General features: G+C 33.2%; 1 protein-coding gene across 1 annotated transcript; it reads left to right on the top strand.

Moving 5' to 3' along the window:
- Positions 1–2,805: 2,805 nt before the first annotated feature.
- LOC114393024 (probable boron transporter 6) lies at positions 2,806–20,469 on the top strand. Its single transcript, XM_028354283.1, has 13 exons — positions 2,806–3,030; positions 4,138–4,231; positions 4,367–4,449; positions 4,583–4,775; positions 5,236–5,374; positions 5,456–5,621; positions 5,740–5,900; positions 6,361–6,534; positions 6,627–6,722; positions 18,377–18,481; positions 18,583–18,890; positions 19,175–19,454; positions 19,558–20,469. The coding sequence occupies exons 1-13, from the start codon at positions 3,009–3,011 to the stop codon at positions 19,726–19,728; spliced, it is 1,992 nt and encodes a 663-aa protein (XP_028210084.1). The 5' UTR covers positions 2,806–3,008; the 3' UTR covers positions 19,729–20,469.
- The last annotated feature ends 1,010 nt before the right edge of the window (positions 20,470–21,479 follow it).

Genomic DNA, 21,479 nt, shown 5'->3' on the forward strand with positions numbered 1-21,479 from the left:
AACTCAATACGTTAGACTATCAAGAAGAATTTTAGGAATACCTGGATCTATAATGATTAATTAAACAAACACAACGAAATCTAAATTCGTAGGTGATTTCTTATCTATGTACTCTTCTAAGGATCCGTTACGGAATATTATAGAGACAACAAATAATCGACTAATTGCGTAACCGGTAACTTCGTGGTTCTTCCTCAATCAGAGCCTTTTTAATCCTCAATATGACTTCGTAACTCTTCTACTGTGAAGAAGAAAAACTAGATGTGATAGCTCGGTGTATTGAGGATCATAGTCTTCTTATAATGTGTTAACCTAATAGAGTTTTCATTATCTCCTAATGGGCCAAAACCAGCATATGCTCATTTAAGTCCGTATCATCTGAATTTGTTGTTTAACAAACTCACTTAATTATTTAACAGACTCACTTAATTTGATCACATTAATTGTCTTATACTACTACTAATGATTTTTTTCTTGTACAGAGACAATACAGTGTATAGATTAAAAAAATTTCTAAAAAAGTCTTAAAAAAACTAGTTACATTTTTTACTCTTGATACAATAAGGAGATACAGTAAAATAAAATCAACCAGTTATAAAAAGGAGTCTATATATGAAAGTAGTAGTACTTCTTTTACTGAAAAAAAAAATAGATTATAAAGAAATGAGTCTATATAATAAATAAAAGATAGATTATAAAAAGGTGAATTTATATAATAAATAGGATAGATGAATAATTATTTCTTTCAAGTAAACATAATTAACTAACTAGTCAAAGTTAATTAAAAGTAGATAATTAATGCTACTTATCATGTGTAAAGTTGCAAATGATTAAAAAAATCATCTTTATGACTTTTAAAATAATCATTATAAAAGTCAGTAAATTTATTAAACATAAAATTTTATGATTAGATGACACAATACTAAATTTATATTGTTTTATGATCGGTGCATAGTTTTTTCTCATTTTTTTTCGATTGTAGTTGTTCTATTATTTTAATTCTTTTTACTCCTTATTGTAGGCACTAAAAGTAAGAATAAAATGATATTTTTTATTCATGACCAAAAAATAATCAATAATTGAATATCATAAACGCATTTATTAAAAGCCTTATAATTGAATATCATAAACACATTTGTTAAAAGCCTTGAATAAAAAGTCATAATTAAATTGGTTGCATCATATTACTTTGCACAGGAGATCTCCTGTTGGATGAGAAATGAGAAGGGAAAAATTAAATCATAGTGAGAAGGATAAATATTGATGATTTGATCTTATTATAAATGGTCAATATTAAAATAAACAATTCATGAGTTTTTTTTTATAAAAAAATCACATAACTTTTTTAAACATTCACATCACATATTAAATATTTATTATTTATATATAATTGTATTACACACACATTCATTAAGAAGATCTACCCGTTGAATAAATACTTTTTATATATGGAAGCGCCTATAAGTTGTTTTTTATGATATAAGATGAAACAAAAAGTAAATTATTCTTATATAAATTATATGCTATTTTCGTAAATGCAAGAATTGATGTATGTTGCAGTGTGGATTGTGATGCTTCACAATATTTTAAGTTTTAAAAGATAATGTTAAATATCTTTGAACTATTTGACAATTTTTAAATAGGTATTTGAACTATTTTTTTAAGTTGGATCTTTGAACTTGCATTTGTTTTTTTTAATTATTTGCTAGGACCTAATTAAAAAAAATACAAATTCAAGGACCAATTGAAAAAATTAGTTTAAAAACTTAATTTGAAATTGTCAAATAGTTTAAGGATCTACATATTAATTTAACCAAATGAAAATAATAATTGAATTTTACGTTATAAATATATAATTTAAAATAAAAATATATTTTTATGAGGAGAATGAGTAAGATAAAAATATTGAAACTATAATAAAAAAATTATTTGAAAACTAAAAATAAAAATGAGATCAATATGATAAAAAAATATAATACTTAAATCTGTTAATAATCATTGTAATAAATTGATATTGTTATAAAAACTGATTAAGAAATAGTTAAACATTAAAAACAATATTGTATTAAGTTAATAGCATAAATTATTTTAAACTAAAATTAATTGAAAGAGAAATGAAGAAAAAGGGTTTAGTTTTGATATATTATTAGTATAATTATTTTTTACATTATTAACTAATTATACATTATCCTATATATGATTTTCAACTAAATTATTATAAAAATCAATAATTTCATTATACATGATAATTCATTATTAGATATCATTATAAAAATAGTATCCTATTGGTAAATTTCAATTAAATTCATTGAATATATTAATATTAGACTATGGAACATTTTTAAATGAGTGTAATTGTTTTGTACAATTAACCCGTTCGAAACCATGATAAGTATGATGTTAATATAATTACTAATAAAAATTAATTAATTAACTTGTCACATGCCTACTAATTTGCAATTGAATTATAAAGTAAAAATATTTTATATTGTTAATGCATATAGTTATACACTATTTATTTTTAAAAAAAAAAATTAAAACATTAAAATTGTAAGCTAAAGTGTAATAGATGATGTGCTAAGAATTGGTTACATTTTGAACGAAACAATGGTCCTTAGGAATATGCAAAGAATGGAGAACTAACTAGGAGCACATGACATCATCAAAATACTCGAAATAGTAGGAAGTTACAAATGGTATGCTCTGTTAGCACCCACAAAACCCGCTATTTTGCCTTTTCTACCCTTTCTAATCTTTGCATGCATGGTCCCTCCAACTCCAACCCCCTTTCCTTTTCCCTCCCTCCTTGATGTGTTGTGCATCTCTTTCTCTATCATTTATTTTTTCTCTCTTTCCAGCGTGAGAGAGAGAAAATTACCCAGAAAGAGTCACACGCTAGCTCCTTAATCTGGATCCTCTGGTGACCCTTTTCTTCCTTGTTTTTTCTTTATTACCTCAACCCTCCTGACCCTTCTGCTCTTCCTTGCTCCTTTACATCTTGAGGCCCTATGGGTCCTCCTAGGCTTGCATGTGCGTCCTTCTTTTCTTTCTTTTCCCTTGTGCAAATTTAAATGTTGTGTGTATACGCATACATACGTGCATGGTTTATATATGAAACTCATGGTTACATTACATGCAAGGTTATAAATTATGATTGCGGTCATGGTTTCATTGTGATCTTTGATATTATGGTAAAATGCGATTGAAACAAATTTGTAGTTGCAAAAAGTTAGAAAAGCATCATTACAACTGAAATTGCAGTTATTGACCCTTTTTAAATCATGGTTACATGATTTGGTTTTGTTTGTTACTTTACCATCTCCTAATGTGTTTTGTACATGCATTTTGTTGCATGAAGGTTCTTCATCATGGTTTTCTCATTGAGCACCCACTTTATGTGTCCTTCTTTGGTGTTGAAAGGTTTTAAAAGGGGTCAATTATACCTACAACCGTGTTGTTAAGGTTTTTGGATTTCCAGAACTGCACGGAGATTGTAATTAGGATAGCATTAGTTGTATTTGTTTACAATTTTCCGCAATAGCATTAGTTGTAATTTGCCCTCATTTTCTTTTATTTTATTCTACCACTGAGTTCAAGGATGGAATGGTTTATGTGGCTGATTGGGCCATAATTGTGATTATAGAGACCTCTAAAATCATATTTTTGCAGCTGCAATTGAAGTTGTAAATATTAATTTAAAACCTTAAATCGATTTCTTTTCTGTCCATCTACATCTAAGTCCTACTTGTTTAAACTGCATGGGTTATTGAGCTATTGGACAACATCCATATTATGTTTGTATCATATATATGCTCAACTCACAAATTTAAGGAAGTCCTTTATTTCATAGTGCTTAAGAAAGGATAAATGAATCCCCAAAGTTTCCTTTATTTTTAATGGTGTATATTTTTATTTTTATTAATACATTTGGTATTAATGCTAATGGACCTTTGACTCTTCAGTACATGAATATCATCTAATAATAAAGTGTCCTAGTGCTAACATTTCTTTTTTAAATATATGGTGATACACTTGAATAACCCAAGAGTTCATTCACCTAAAGATATTAGACTATTCTCAATGTAATTAGTTTTTTGGAATTTGTGAGATGATGATGTGTCTAATTTCTTGCATCAGCTATGGGACCTTTTGGAGGAATAATTCAAGATGTCAAAGGAAGGGTTGAATGTTATAAACATGATTGGGCTAGTGCAATCTGTTCTGGCATTAGGTAATTCTTGTTTATCTTGGGCTTTTGGGAAAGCAATTTACCCATTGCATATTGATGAGACTTACCCCCTTTTCTTTGTGTGGTGGTGTGTTATATGTCCTTAATTTTGATTTGTGATTCTTTGAATAATGTTAGGATATTGGCTCCAACTTTCTACATATTTTTTGCGTCTGCTCTTCCTGTTATTGCTTTTGGAGAGCAACTTAACAGGGATACAGGTAAAACTTTTCTAGTAGCTTCAATACAGAGTTACTTTGAGTAGAGCTACAATTACTATCAACAACTTGTCACTTTCAATAGCCAATTTTATGCTTTTTGTTCCATATTGAGCATCCATATTATGTTTTATAGGCGGAAGCTTGAGCACATTGGAAACTTTGGCATCAACTGCCATTTGTGGAATAATCCACTCAATATTTGGTGGTCAACCTTTGTTGATTTTGGGAGTTGCTGAACCAACTGTTATAATGTACACTATTCTTTATGAGTTTTGCACAAAAACGCCAGAGTTAGGTGCCAAGATGTTTCTGCCGTGGGCTGGTTGGTATGTATCTCTCTATGATGCACAAATATGGTGTATTCAATTTGACAGTATGACTATATATTCTAAAAATATATAGAATAAAATAGGTGTAAGATACATATTGAAATATGTATAAAAATTCATAAAAAATAATATATAAATATAATTGTAATTCTACAAAACCAAATAAGAGCATATTTCTTACAAAATACTATAAATAAAATAAATTTTATAATCTTGTTACAAATAGGAATAGTATCATTATCATTCCTTTTTTGAGATCATCTATAAAGAGAACAATTTTCATTGTTTGGTTTATTAGGGGATATTACTTCTATGTCTCATATGTAGCTATACACCCTAAGCAATGAAAGTATCTATATGTATGACACTTTGGTTTTCCCATTTACTTCATTGTTCACATATAGTTCTTCAATTATAGGATATCTATATCTAACTTCTACGTTTAATTGTTTTATAGGGTTTGTGTGTGGACATCATTCCTGCTGATTATTCTTGCAATTTTCAACGCATGCACAATCATCACAAGGTTCACAAGAATTGCAGAGGAATTATTTGGCATGTTGATTACTGTCCTTTTCTTTCAAGAGGCTATAAAGGTATATTGCTAATACTTGGTAGCAAAATAGATTGTCAATTTTGCACTTCAAGATTCAAGCCGAAAACTATTTGATCCATAGGGAATCATAGGTGAGTTCAACACCCCTAAGGATGGAAATCTTTTGTTAGAGGAAAATCAATTCCATTGGCGGTATGCAAATGGACTACTTGCAATCATTTTATCTTTTGGACTACTTATCACTGCCACGATGAGCAGAAAAGCAAGAACATGGAAATATGGATCAGGTAAATGACTTGAAATATCTGTATGTACCAGATAAGGCCGAACATAATGTTTTAAAGTTTTCATGTGATGCTTAAGTTTCTTATTTTTTTTATATCTTCCTTGTTTCATTCAATTCAGGGTGGCTACGAGGTTTCATTGCAGATTATGGGGTTCCAATGATGTTAGTGATTTGGACTGGACTATCTTATACTCTACCAGGAAAAATTCCATCTGCAGTTCCTAGAAGGCTAGTTTGTCCACTTCCATGGGAATCTACTTACCACTGGACAGTAGTAAAGGTAACATTTCAAACATTATATAATTTTTTTAACTTCTTAGGAAATAAAATAAGGCCCTTGATGGTTAAAATTGGTTTTATTCGTTGCATTTTAAAAATGGTTCCTAACCCTATACTTCATTTTGACTTGACTAGGGTCGAAACCTACCACATTTCAAAAAATACAAGGATCACAGTCACCATTTTTAAAATGTAGTGACTAAAACTAATTTTGATCAAATCTGGAAGAACCTAAAACAACATTTAACCTTTTTTTTTATCTTCTAATGAAACAAAATGAGTTCATTTGATGGTGTAGGATGTTTAACACAATACCGTTTTCTTACTTTTGTTGATTTCATCATGCTATCTTGCACCATGTTCTTAGATAAGACATGTATTCAAGTTTGTAAATTATAATTACTAATTTCATGTTAGGCAAGTCCTAGAAAACATCTAACATGGTTGATTGCAAAGTGTAGGATATGGGGAAGGTACCCTTGGGATATATCTTTGGGGCATTTATTCCAGCTGTGATGATAGCAGGTTTATACTTTTTTGATCATAGTGTAGCTTCTAAGATGGCTCAACAGAAGGAATTTAATCTTCAAAAACCATCTGCCTACCACTATGATATTTTACTACTTGGTATAATGGTATGTTATCTTCTCTAAAACATTGCTACCTAACGCTTTACTTTGGGTAAACTCCATTAGTTGTCTAACATATCTATCCTTTTAATGTTTAGACTCTGATTTGCGGTATCCTTGGCCTTCCTCCATCAAATGGAGTTCTTCCTCAATCCCCCATGCATACAAAGAGTTTGACAGTTCTTAGGAAGCAGGTAAGTATCATCTTAATTTTACATCAAGACCCTTAAGCCTAAAATGTCAACTCAAATATATTCTTATATTATTGCATCAATTTGCAATAGGGAGAAACGACAAGAAACACACTAGTAAAGGGGGGGGGGGGGGAGATAAACATTGGTGAGAATAAAAAGAACATGTAATGAAGAACAAAGTGATTGTTCAGTGACAAATAAAAGGTTCTTAAAATAGTTTTTCAAATAAGCAGTTAGTGTAAAGAGATTTTAGAATGTCATAAGATTACTCGATAAATTAAACAATATGAAGAGAAGTAGAAACATTTGATTTATACTGGTTTGCTCAACCTAAGCTGCATCTAGTTCTCCTTTGCTCACTAGTAAAAGGTTCCACTAATCAAGAACTGATTACAAACAAGTATTCTAATCAACCTCTTCTGACTTTACAAGTATTCTGATATCTTCTTAGACCCCCATTGAATCTAAGAACCCAAGTATTTTTTTAACGCTAAGTCACTCCTAGCTTTCACAAACAAATATTTGATTGAATACAAGTATTCTTAACACTCAAATAGTGAATATACAATTAAGCATAGACACAAACTACTTTGCTTTGCAAAGAATAACAATAGTGTAGACCGTGTAGTGTTTATAGTAGAGTTTCACTTTCTCAATATTTCTTGTGCTCTTGTTCTTTTTCTTTTCACGTTTTTCTTCTATTGCTTCATTGAGGGAGACATCCTTTTATAAACTTCAATGAAGTATTCATTGTGGGATCTAAGTTGTTATCTTGAAAGGACTGTTGTCTCATATAGAGGAATTGGTTGATGTGTCAAGCTTTGAATGGCAAGGATATTATACGAAGTGCGGACAACACCATGTGCTTTTTGACCTTTTTGAAAGCGACCTTCCTGGGTATATTCCACGAAGGTCTTCTAGTCTCTTATATTTTGTCCTTTTTCTTGAATTCAAATGTTAGTTATTCAAACGTAATAGAGACAAATGGGATTTGAATAAAATAGTACATGTGCACTTTCCTTTTTCATGATACTCAGTCCTTGAGACTGGATTCACGAGTTTACTTTATTACCATTTGTTATACAGTTATGCACAAGAGTGGATGCTCATCGAATATAGTGTATTGGACGCTAGGTTAAAACAAATCATATTCTCTATAGTTGTACGTGGACAATATTCCTTTAACATAATAATCTTGTCCATTTGTCAAAAACTCATAAGAATATCTATAATTTATACTTATGTTATACATCAAAATTTAAGGTAAATGTGACGCATGGTCGTCCAAGCCTAACAATCCCCCCCTTGTTGATGATGACAAGCAATATAAATTTTGATTTAAAGAACAAAGTTATAAGAGAGAATGTAATCTAGTTAAACTCCACTTGAGTTCAAGCATGGCAAGAAAATGACATGTATATAAAAAATAAGTATAATCGTGGAATGTATTAGGTAAAGGATATATATATATATATATATATATATATATATATATATATATATATATATATATATATATATATATATATATATACTTCAAGAATGCTTTTATGAAAAAAACGCTTTTCATTACAATCAAAATTCTTATTTCTCCCCCTTTTGTCATAAGCAAAAAAATGGGTTTCAAGATAGAAAAATTGAAGAACATCATCATCAGTCTTGAGAAGGCGGTGATGGCAGAGGTTGGGAAGTTGGTGGGGAGGATGGAGGTGGTGGTGGTATCAGAGCCAAGGGTTGTGGTGGAGGTTCAAGAAAGGCAGGTATGAAGGGTGGTTGAGAAATAGGTGCAAGTGCAACAGTAGCTCCAAGCATTGACATCTGAGCTTCTTAGATGTTCTATACAAGGACAACATCAAGGTGGAAAATTTCGTTGTAATGGCATTCTTCATTGACAGGCGAATATGCTCATTCTCTTGTAATTGACGTTCTGTAAAGGACTTCATTGCTTGTCCTATCATGTCTTGAACTTGATCACACGTGATGGTGGCAGGTTATGCGTAATTGAGAGGCGTACGACCAGAACTTGTTGAGTATACAATTACAACATCATGGTCACCTTTATCTCGAGAGTTGGCTTCATTAGAAGTTGTTGACTGCTTGGACGCAAGATCCCGGATGAGTGGTTCAACTTCATTAGCCATAGCTGCATTGGATGCTTCATCATTCTTGTCCATGACACTCGTGTTTGTTAGGTCAATAAGGACCCCACACACAATGGTGTTGTCTATAGCTGTAGCAGAGGGTTTAGCTAGAACAGTGGTGGTAGCTTCTTTCTTAGCAGCTTCTTGCTCCACAATCACAGCAACAACAACAACATTTTCAGCTCTCTTCTTCTATTAAGCCTCATGGAGCTGAGTCAATGGGCTATCATTTGAGCTTTTGTAATCTTCTTCAAGTTGTAGGTTCCCTCATATTGAATGGTGGGAAACTGGAGAAGACGTTGGATGAAGGACTCACCGTCATTATTTCTTGTGAAGCAGACACAAGCATCATCAAAGTGATACTTCCTAGCAGGTCAGAACACTTGGATAACATCGTGGTGCACAATAGTATCACTTCCATCATAGCCAGAGGTGGAGGTTTTTTGGGAATTCATCTACACTATCTGACTTCAGAAGGTCCTTGAATAATAAGCATTTAAGAGTTCAGATCAATTGCTTCCCATGCAACAATAAGCTTCAATTGCAGGGATGGTTCACAATCTTTACCTTCATCTGCCTCGAAGGTATTTATGCCTTGTAATACAGCCCGAATCTATTCTTCTGGAAACATCCCATATAGCTAACGAGGGTAGACCCTATCAGCAACCATCTTGATGTCAGTTGCCCTAGATATATGTAGACTAGGAGGGTATGTCATGGCTTAATCACACAATTACATTTGTTCATGTAACTGGCATCAGTCTTATAATTGGCGTCGACAGGTGCACCTTCTTTTTGAATTGAACCTTAGGATGTTCCACTTCTTGCAAAGGTTCCTTGCTTTGTTTGCCAAATAGTTCTTGAGAGATACTACATTGGGAGTTCTTCTGGTCCTTTTTTTCTTCATATTGCACCAAGCTTATGAAGGAGTCACCTTAGTGGAGGGTCAAACCCACTATTGAGTGCCAAGTGCCAGTCACTGAGGAGGCATCTTGAAAACAAATGACTGAACTAGACGAGTCCAAGTTAAAGGAGGCAAATGGACTAGAACATTTGATGGTAAAGCCTTAAAGGCTTTAGATGGAGTGTGCTCATAGTCAAAATGCGTCCAGATGGATGCTTCAATAGATATGGTTTCCTTTACCACTCGTTCAGTGAAAAAGACTTTAGAGAAGGGAGAAAGCGGTGTAGGATTACCGTGGATGAAGGACAGAGGGAAACACTAGGCATCCATCAATGGCTCCCTTGTAGTTTCCCTTCTGAACCTATCAAGGTGTAATAAAGATGGAGGTGGACGTGGTTGTGGGATTGGTGCAGACTTGTAGAGTGGCATGAGGGGACTGTCGTTAGTGGACTCACCATTTGATTAGGAAGAGGACAGATCTTCCTTGTTTACTGTGAAGAAAACTGCCCTTTCTTTGTCATCGATATTTGGGTTGGCCTTGGTAGCCCTTGTCTTCACCTGTCGTGGAATGTTTGAGGGAAGAATGAATGCTCATGATACGGCTAAAGGTTGAGCCTTCTTTTCCTTCTTAGGAGCAGGTGTGTCAGGAGAAATAGCTTTTCACTTTTGGAAGGCCACTCGTACCAGTCCTTCACCATCATCATCAGTCTCACTTAGGTCTTTCAACCTTTGTGCAATCGGGTTTACTGCGGGTGGATGAGCAAGAGCAGACGAGATAGACTTATACCTTCTTTTGGTTTGGTGCTCATTTGCCAACATCTCCTCTTCTTCATCCCTTTGGAATTGTTTCCTGGTTTTCTTCTTCTTCTGTTGTTCAACCATGATCTTCTTGATTTTCCATGTAATGCCAAAGTTGTCCAGACCAAGGTCTTCATCAGCAATGGACTTGGCCAATCTCTTTTGTTTTCGCTTGTTGATGGCTTCCGCGTCCACTTTTGGAGTCTCCTTCAAGGTTTTTTTCCAAGGCCACCTTCATAGCCTTCAGATTAGTTTTGCTAAACTTTTATTGTTTAGCAACTACTGTAACCTTAACTATTAAGGTATGCTTGGAGTTCTCATCCATCTTGTAGAACACATGATAGTAGTTGTCATCCAAACCACCTAAACTTTTGAGGTTCCTCAAAATGTTGATATATATTATGTGTGGAAAGTCAAATGGCAGGTTCTCCATCAAGTGAAGCAACACGAACTTCTGGAGGTCAGAGAGGGTCGTCTTGGAGCCAACCTTGTGAAGTACACTCTTGTTCAGAATGTTGGCCCAAATTTTTGCCTTCTCACACATCAAGTTGTAGACAATGGTCTTTTGATCATCAGCCTTATCAGCATTTTCATGGTAGAGAGCTCTAGTGACGTGGGAGTTGTAGTTCTTCTCCTAACCTTCTTGGTAGGTACTACTCTTGTGCAGACACCATGTTGCCTTAGCAATGGTGTCACTTGATAGTACGACCTTCACTTCCAAAATCTTGGAGGCTATGGTCTTCTTGTTGACGAACTCAACATGTCGCTGGAAGGTCCTTATCGGCTCTGGGTAAATGGTGGGGGTTCATTATAAAAATTTCTTGCACCACAAAACAACAAGGTCTCATTCAACTTTAGGCCCACTTTTTTGAGTTCTTGAATATCAAAAAATTATTCTACATGAATGGAAGGCTCATTATCAGTATGTATGGTGGTGATTTCCATGGTTGGGATGGCTTCAGTGACGGGGTGTTTGTAAAGGTCATTTGAGAGGGAAGAAAGCTAGGGTTTGAAAGACTTAAAAGGAAGTTAAAGTGTTTGCAAGCAAAGTGTAATACCAAGAGTTTCAACGTAGAGGTTTTCATAATGGGCTTTTTGGTTTTTCAAAACAACCATTAGGCCTGCTTCCCAAAATCGACTCATCATGAAGTGTTACAACATTCGCGAAGGAAAACATTGTGTTTCGTATATTAAAAATAATGCAAGACATATAGTCCATAAGTGTGCTAATGGCTAGTGGACAACGTATCTTTGGATGATTAACAGAGATTATTCCAAGTTGACTCCTTAACAAAATCAACTTTTCTTTAGTTAATGGTTTTCTAAAACTATCAGTAAGTTGTTCATCAGTGGGTACAAACTGTAAATCCATTGTACCATTTTGAACAATCTCTTATAAAATGATGTTTAATTTCTATATGTTTTGATCTGGAATGCAATGTTGGGTTTTTCAAAAGACTTATAGCAACTCTATTATCACAATAGATAGGAATTTTATTCTCATGGATGTTATAGTCTTCAAGCTATCCATAGAAGTTGGGTGCAACAGCTTGATGCTGACATGTATTCTGCTTCAACAGTGGATAATACAGTTGATCCCTACTTCTTGCATATCCATGTGACTAAGTTTCCTCTTATCGAATGACAACTTTCACTTGTACTTTTTCTTTTGACTTTATCACCAGCATAATCTGCATTGCAATAGCTTGTGAGCCTAGAACTTTCTCTTCTTTTGAACAAAAGACCAAGGTTAAGAGTTTCAATCAAATATTTGAATACACGTTTAATTGAAATTAAATGAACTTCCCTCGGTTCCTTTTTGGAATCTATCACATAAGCAAACATTGAACATTATATTAGGTCTTGACACAATAAGATAGTGCAATAAGCCAATCATTGCTCTGTACTGGGTCCCGTCCACCTTTGTTGATTCCTCGTCCAGTCCAAGATGTGTAGTGAGATGCATAGGAGTCTTCATCTCTTTTGCATCACTCATGTTGAACTTCTTTAATAGTTTTTTTTACATACTTGGCCTGATGAATATAAATGCCTTGTGGTGTTTGCTTTATTTGTAATCCTAGAAAGAAATTCAGCTCTCCAATCATGCTCATTTCGAACTCAATTTGCATTAACCTAGCAAAATCTTCATAGAGCATTTCATTAGTGGCAGCAAAGATGATATCGTCCACATACACTTGTAATAATATAAATTAAGACTCATAATTCTTACGAAAGAGAGTTATGCCAACCTTTCCTCATTCAAAACCATTTTCTAAGAGAAATGAACTTAATTTTTCATACCAAGCTCTAGAAGCTTGTTTGAGTCCATATAATGCTTTGTTGAGTTTAAAAACATGTTGAGGAAGGGTTTCATTTTCAAATCCAGGCGGTTGTTCAACATAAACTTCCTTTTGGATTAAGCCATTTAGAAATGCACTTTTTACATCCATTTGATACAACTTCATATTACTATAGGTTGCAAATGAAAGTAAGATGCATATTACTTCTAAACGTGCAACAAGTGCAAAGGTTTTTGGGTAGTCTATACCTTCCTGTTGTGAGTAACCTTTAGCAACTAATCTTGCTTTGTATCTCACAACCTTACCATCCTCGTCTAGTTTGTTACAAAATATCCATTTCACTCCAACTACCTTCTTTCTTTTTGGTAATTTAACGAGCTTCTAGACATTATTCTTTTGAAACTGATCAAGTTCTTCTTGCATCGCTTTCATTAGTTGTCATCTTTAATTGCCTCATCGATGTGTTTGGGCTTCATCTCAAAGATCAGTGCAGTGTGTCCTTGTGTTTTTAATGACAGTCTAGTTTGAACACGGTATGTTGGATCACCTATGATTTGACTTTCTGGATGGCTCCTTCTTATAATGCATCCAATGGGTTCTCTGGTTTCAGCTTGAGCTTCTTGTTGAGTAGATGTGAATATCTCTGATTCCTATCTGGATGAGCTGGAAATTGTTATGTTATCATCCAGCCGTAAATCTGCAAAAGACTCATCTAGCTCTAATAATTCTTTATTAGGCTTATTTTTGCCAAATCTTATATGGATAGCTTCTTCAATAACTAAAGTTCCGGAGTTGTACACTCTGAATGCCTTAGAAGTTTTAGAGTATCCAATAAATATTCCACAGTCACTTTTTGAGTCAAATTTTCCTAGATTATCCTTTGTGTTTAAAATGAAACACTTACACCTAAAAGGATAAAAATATGATATGTTGGGTTTTCGTCCCTTCCATAATTCATAGGGAGTCCTTTTCAAGATGGGTCTTATATAAATTTTGTTCTGAAGATAGCATACAATATTCATTACTTCAGCCTAGAAGTGCTTAGGGGTTAAGTTATCATTTAGCGTGGTTCTAGCCATCTCTTGGATAAATTTTTTCTTTCTTTCAACTACTCCATTTTATTGAGCAGTTCTTGGTGTTGAAAAATTGTGAAGAATTCCATTTTCCTCACAGAACAGTTGGAACCTTTCATTTTCAAACTTACCCCCACGATTACTTCTGATTGAAGTAATGCATACTTCTTTTTAGTTTTGAACTCGTTTATAGAATTTAAAGAATACATCAAAAGACTCATCCTTGTGGTTTAGGAACATAGCCTATGTCCATCTAGAGTAGTCGTCCATTGTGACAAGTCCATACCTTTTACCATTAGTGGACACAGTTCTGGTAGGACCAAACAAATCAAGATGTAATAGTTGGAGAGGTCTAAAGGTGGAAACTTCGTTTTTACTGGTAAAAGATTTTTTAATCTGTTTTCCCTTTTGACACGCCTCAAAAAGTAGATCATATTTATATGACATACTTGGTAAACCTCTTACGAGATTATTTTTCTGTAGTTTGGAGATTAACCTCCAACTTGCATGGCCAAGTTTTCTATTCCATAACTAGTGATTTTCTTTGATAGACAATAAGCATGACATCTTTTGACTTGAGAGTTCCCCCAGTCTTATTTGGTAGAGGTTGCCTTTTCTCTTTGTAGAAAATAAGGGAGACCCATCCTCACACTAGACGACACACTCATCCTTGTTGAAGGATACACCATATCCACTATCACATAATTGACTTATGCTCAGTAGATTATGATTAAGACCTTCAACAAAAAAAAAGTTATCAATAGAGGGATATGGGTGAATAACAATCTTACCCATGTCAGTTATTATGCCTTTTTGATTCCCTCTGAAAGTGACTATTCCACCATATCCACTATCACATTATCCAAGTTTTTTTGTTCCATTGACAAACTTGGATAATGTAGTCTTTAAGGTTTTTATTTCCTCATGAAGTTTTACAACATCTTGAGGTTGACCTTCAAGTTCTTAATGCTTCAGAAACTCATCTTTCAGAAAACTTGCAAATTTCTTGTGGTCTTCACATTCCACCCAAAGATTGTGTTTACTCACTTTGAGTTCATCATAATCTTTTTGTGCTTGTGCACACTCTCTCCAAAGATCATATCTTTCTTCCATTTGATGATTGTGAAGTTCATTAAGCTCCTTCAAATCCTTTTGAAGATCTTTCAGTTTGTTTTCCAACTCCTGAAAGTTCTTAAGAAGGGTAGCTTTTTTGTTGGCATTTGTCTCTATCTCAATGCATAACTTGGACTCTTTTTCTTTAAGAGTTTTGCAAGCTTTACATGTTTGAGCGGACTCCTCTAGTAAACCATCTAATTGATCTTGAAGGGTTTTCTCAAACTTTACATAAATTGGATAGATTTTTGAAATCTCTTTGTAAGTTTTTATAAGATTTTGAGAGAATCGATGAGTTAGATAAACGTTCATGATAAGTTTTTCTAAGAGACTTAGGGTCATCGAAATTTACCTTATCGTCCAAGTCTGATTCAAATCCTTTAGAAGTTGTGTCTGTCATCAGGCATATGTTTACTTCTTCATCATTTTCATCAGACGAGGTATCGTCCTGGTGTTCCCACATGCTCATAAACCCCTTCTTTTCTTTAGTCTTAAAGAATTTCTTCTTATCTTGACTTTTCTCCAAATCTGAAAGTGTCCTAGCTTTTTGTACTTATAGCAAACTATGGAGCTTTTGTCTTTGTCCTTCTTGTCTTGGGGCATTCTTCTTGAAAAGCTTCTCCACTTAGACCCATTTTTGTTTCTCCACATCTTGCAGATTTTGTGAGAGATGAAGGTGAGCTTATCTTCATCTAAGTCTTCTTCAGATGAATCATTGACTTTAAGCACTTTGGAGGAACTTCTCCGTACTTATTCTATGGATGATGGTTCATTCTTACTCTTTTGACTGTTAAGAACCAGAGAATTTTCTCTTCTAAGACCTTCATCTTGTTGGAGTTCTTGTTCATAAACCTTGAGGATACCAACAAGTTCCTCAAGAGACATAGACTCAAGATTCTTTAACGCTTTTAGCATTGTTGCCTGCGGTCTCTTCATTTCCTAGATAGAATTCTTAAAATTTTGTCAATGTGGTTATAATTATCATAAGTTCTACCTAAGGATATTAGTTCGTTAAGAATGGTTTGAAAACTTCAGAACATACATTGGATGTCATCGTTTTCTTCCCTGGAAAAGATTTCATACTTATAGGTGAGGAGACTGAATTTGTTCCTCTTTACCTATACGATGCCCTCGTATGTTACAGCTAGAGTGTCCCACATTTTTTTGGCACTCCTAAAGTTGTGTACCTTTATGTACTCATCTTCTGAAAGAGCACACAACATCATGTTCCTAGCCTTTGAGTTTAGCAAAAATCTGAGCTTTTGCTGCTCTGGCTTCTAGGGATTTCATTTAGTTGATCGTCGTATGGTATGTAATCTCTATTTTCCATTGCATCCCATAAATCTATATGAATAGATTCAAAATGTGCTATCATATGCTTCTTCTGGTAGTCATACTTTATCCCTTTGAATAAAGGTGATTTGTTGGTGGCAAATCCCTCTTCCATATCTTTGATATATATGAGATTTTTTCCTTAGTATTGTCAGATACTCCACTCTTAAGGCAAAGCTCTGATACCAATTGAAACTGCAAGAAACACAATAAAAGGGGGGGGGGGGTTCAATAGTGTGTATCAGATATAAACATTGGTCGTCCACTGAGAATAAAAAGACTATGTAATGAAGAACAAAGTGATTGTCCAGTGACAAATAAAAGGTTCTTAAAACAGTTTTTTAAATAAGCATTTGGTGTAAAGTGATTGTAGAAAATGTAATAAGAATACTCGATAAAACATTATGGAGAGAAGTAGAAACACTTGGTTTATACTTGTTCACTCTACCTGAGGTACGTCCAGTTCTCTTTTACTCACTAGTAAAGGGTTCCACTAATCATGAATTGATTACAAATAAGTATTCTAACCTGTCACTCCTAGCTTTACAAGTATTCTAACACCACTTCTAATATCTTCTTAGACTCTCCTTGAATCTAAGAACCCAAGTGTTTTTTAACACTAAGCCACTTCTGACTTTTACAAACAAATGTTTGATTGAATACAATTATTTTTAACACTCAAAGAGTGAATATATAATTAAGCATAAGTACAAACTACTTTGCTTTGCAAAGAATAATAACAGTGTAGAACGTGTAGTGTTTATATCAGAGTTTCACTTTCCCAATATTTCTTGTGCTCTTATTCTTTTAGTTTTCACATTTTTCTTTTGATGCTTCATTGAGGGAGACATTCTTTTATAAACTTCAATGAAGTATCCGTTGTGGGATCTACGTTGTTATCTTGAAAAGACCGTTGTCTCACATAGAGGAATTGGTCGATGTGTCAAGCTCTTAATGGTGAGGATATTATACAAAGTACAAACAATGCCATGTGCTTTTTGACCTTTTTGAAAGCAACCTTCAGGGGATATTTCACGGAGGTCTTCTAGTTTTTTCTATTTTGTCCTTTTCTCGAATTCAAATGTTATTTATTCAAATGTAATAGAGACAAATGAAATTTGAATAAGAGTGGACACTCACTGAATATAATATGTTGGAGGCTAGGTTAAAACCTCTTTGTAGCTGTGGAAGATATTCCTTTAACATAATAATCGTGTCCACTTGTCAAAAACTCATTAGAATATCATTAATTTATACTTATGGTATACATCAAAATCTAAGGTGGATGAGACGTATGGTTGTCTAAGCCTAACAATCTAAGCGCTCGATCCAACAATGGTTATTAGAGCAAAGGTCACGAGTTTGATTCCTAGTGAGGAAATTGCTGAGGGGGAGATTGTTTGTCGGGTTGTGATATCAATTATCCCGTGGCAGAGGCCTGGGTGGATCAAGTCATAGTCGACTCATGGCACATGGGGGCAATTGCGCTCTTAAGTAGAAAGAGTTATGCACTGACTATCAGCTATAACTTTTGCCCTAGTGGTAAGCCCTCGATTCAACATAGGGTACTCAAAATTTGAGTATTTACATAACTATAATCATACCTAATAAATAACTAGATTATAAGTGAGTATTATAACTATAATCATAACTAGTTTTTAAAATATGAGTATAATTTGATATAACTATTTATTGTTTTTAAAATATGGGTATATAACTAGTTATGAATAAATTAGTCATATAACCAATTATACAACAAGTTATATCTAAAACCAATTACATAACTAGTTATTGATGAATAAAAATAAGTTACTTGAAATACTTATTTCTATAAAAACTAGTTATAGTTTTATAACTATAATTAGTTTTAAATAAAAATAAGTTATTTGAAATACCCATAACTCTAAATTTGGTTATAGTTTATACCTACTTTTATATAACTAGTTATAGTTATTTTTTTAAAACTAGCTTTTTGAGCAACCCTAATTTGCAGTTGATCCGAAAGAAGGTGGTAAAAAGTGTCAAGCAACAAGGAAGCAACTCTGAATTATATGGAAAGATGCAAGTTGTGTTTGTAGAAATGGATACAACACCAACAGTAAGTATTTCTTACTTGATAATTGATAGATATTTATGTGTGTGTGTGCCTGTTTATACACATCCAAGAGCAATTTGATTAACATTTTAAATTTGGTCTAGACAAAAGAGTTGGAGAATTTGAAGGAGGCTGTAATGAAATCTAATGAAAAGAATGCTGCAAAGGAAAATTTTGATCCTGATAAACATATAGATGCCTATCTACCTGTACGAGTTAATGAGCAAAGAATGAGCAACTTATTACAGTCTCTTTTGATTGGCCTATCAATTTTTTCCGTTAATATCATCAAAATGATACCCACTTCAGTTCTATGGGGATATTTTGCATACATGGCAATTGATAGTCTCCCAGGGAATCAATTTTGGGAAAGGATATCGCTTCTGTTCATCCCACCAAGTCGACGCTATAAGTAAGTATCCTTTCAAGTAATGTTTTAATCAACAAATAATGGTTTTGAAATTGATTTACTGCTTCATGGATTTCAAAGTTTCTTTCATTTGTGATAGAAATACTTCTTTGTTATCAGTAGAACTAATAATCTTAGCATTAGAGTACAAATAGTAACATTTTCATTAGGGGTGTTTAGTCTAGAAAAAAAAATGCCAATGAATATTTTGGTCTTTATTTTTTAGTTCTAAAAGCTAATTACATGTTCAATTTTTCCATTGGTCTAATGTATGTCTTTTGGGGCAGGATATTGGAAGGTTATCATGCCTCGTTTGTGGAGTCAGTACCATTCAAGACCATAGCTGTATTCACAATATTACAGTTTGTGTATTTCCTAATCTGTTTTGGAGTGACATGGATACCTGTAGGAGGAATACTTTTTCCATTACCATTTTTCCTTCTCATAACTATAAGAGAGCATTTGCTTCCAAAGATATTCAAACCTAATCATCTTCAAGAACTAGATGCATCTGGGTACGAGGAAATTGTTGGTGCTCCACATATTACACATAATATACCACCAAGGGTACATTCATTCATTTCTTGTTAGGACAAACAATCTAGTTTCATGTTTATACATAATAATTCTAAATCCATGTTTTTTAATTAATCTTCAAAATTTTATTCAGGAAAAAGAGTCAAATGACCCTGACAGTGATGATATGAGCTCAGAAGATTATTATGATGCAGAGATATTGGATAAGATGACCACAAATAGGGGAGAATTGAAGCTTAGAACTGTAAGCCGAAATAATAGTAAAAGCTTCAGCTACAGCTCCAGTGAAGACATGCAACATTAGGTAAAGGACTGAGATACATATAGGGCATATCCATGTGAGAACTCTTCTTATTATGAATAGTCAGAACTACAAATCCATACCGTCCAACCATATATAAATTATCAAAATTATAAGTTCCACTAAAAAATGTTGTGCTTTCTTTTTAAAAATCTTAACATTCAAATATGATCTAGCAGTCTATATTCATAGTTTCATTTCTGACAATAAGAAGAGTTTTCTCATTTGATATGCTCCCTATATATATATTCATAGTCTCTCTCCATTGGCCTTTTGTTAGCATGTAGAAATGAATATCAGTATGATCTTGAATGCAATGCTTAAGATCATTGTAAAGTCAGACTCAATGGGGGAAGAAGATGGATGCAACCGGGGAAGAAATAATTTGAACTCTGACTAATTAGCCTCAATATTATTAGGAAAAATATCTTGTTAAGTTTAAGGTCCATTTCCCTTCATTAGTTGACTATGTTCTGAAAAAAGAGTCAGGAGGGAGTGAAGGAGAGATTAATAACATTTGTGAAAGAAAAGGGGAGGAGAAAGGAAATGAAAAAAAAAATCCAAAAAAACTATACTTGTTTGTATGTAGTGCTCTCTCTTCCTCTCTCTCTTTAACACTTGTACATTGGATATTGATAGGAATTTGTAACAACATTTTGTGAGCCAAGGAATTAGATATATAATATAAACTGGCCTGAGTGCTACGCTACATTGTTTTGTTTGTAGCATGGCACTATAACTCAATGTCACCACCTTCAATATGATTTTGAAAATGAGTCCATAGCCAAATTAGTACCTGAAAGATACAAGACTGGTTATGGACATTCTTATTGGTGTGCATTTTTTTTCATTCAAATTAATCTCATGTATCAAATTTTGGAGACTATTTTTGTTTGATGGAATGCATATTCAAATATTAAATTGACAATTAAATGCACATTTAAAGAGATCCAATGTAATTTACATCATTTGGGGAAAAAATTGGTCAATGCTTTGGGAACTAATATAACTAGTATGTTATATTTTTTAGAAGTAATTTGTCAATTTATTCTTTCAAAAATATATCATCAACGACCAATCTTTTTAGAAGTAACATTTTAGAAGTACACTATACTAGTTACTATCTTGCACTTTGATAACCACTGCATGTCAATGTGTTTGTAACATGGGTGTTCATGAGTTAATTCTAGGGGAGAAAAAAAATCAAAACCAATCAACATGTTTTGTTTTGGTTTAGTTTTGTTTGATTTGTTTTCTTTTTCAAATTTAAATTAAATCAACCTAATTAAAAATGGACTTGGCCGGTTGAATTCATTAGATTTGATAATCTTTATTTAAAATGAAGTTAGCAATGTGTTTGATTGCACGTTTCACCCCAACACCTCAAACTTTAAGCAACTGATTCTAGATGCTTAGGGAAATTAACATGAATGATAAAAAAAAACAAATACAATAAATGCAAAAAGTAGTTTCTATTAGCCTGAATACCTTTTTTTAGCCGAAATGATGTCATATTAATATGTGTGCTAACTGTTGCAACTCGGGACGCAGCGGGACAATGAAAAAATAATAATTTGTTTGAAAATAGAGGAGTTGTCATTAACATTTATTAAGAAAAATATTAAGAAAAAACTTTTTTAAAAAAATGGTCTTAGAAATCAAATTTTGATTCGAAAGACCATTACACATAAAAAAGTATTAGTATCATATGACGTGAGTCATAATGAGGGTTACCTCTAATTAAATATGCAAAA

The sequence above is a fragment of the Glycine soja genome, chromosome 17 (genome assembly GCF_004193775.1).
Source record: "Glycine soja cultivar W05 chromosome 17, ASM419377v2, whole genome shotgun sequence".
NCBI lineage: Eukaryota > Viridiplantae > Streptophyta > Magnoliopsida > Fabales > Fabaceae > Glycine > Glycine soja.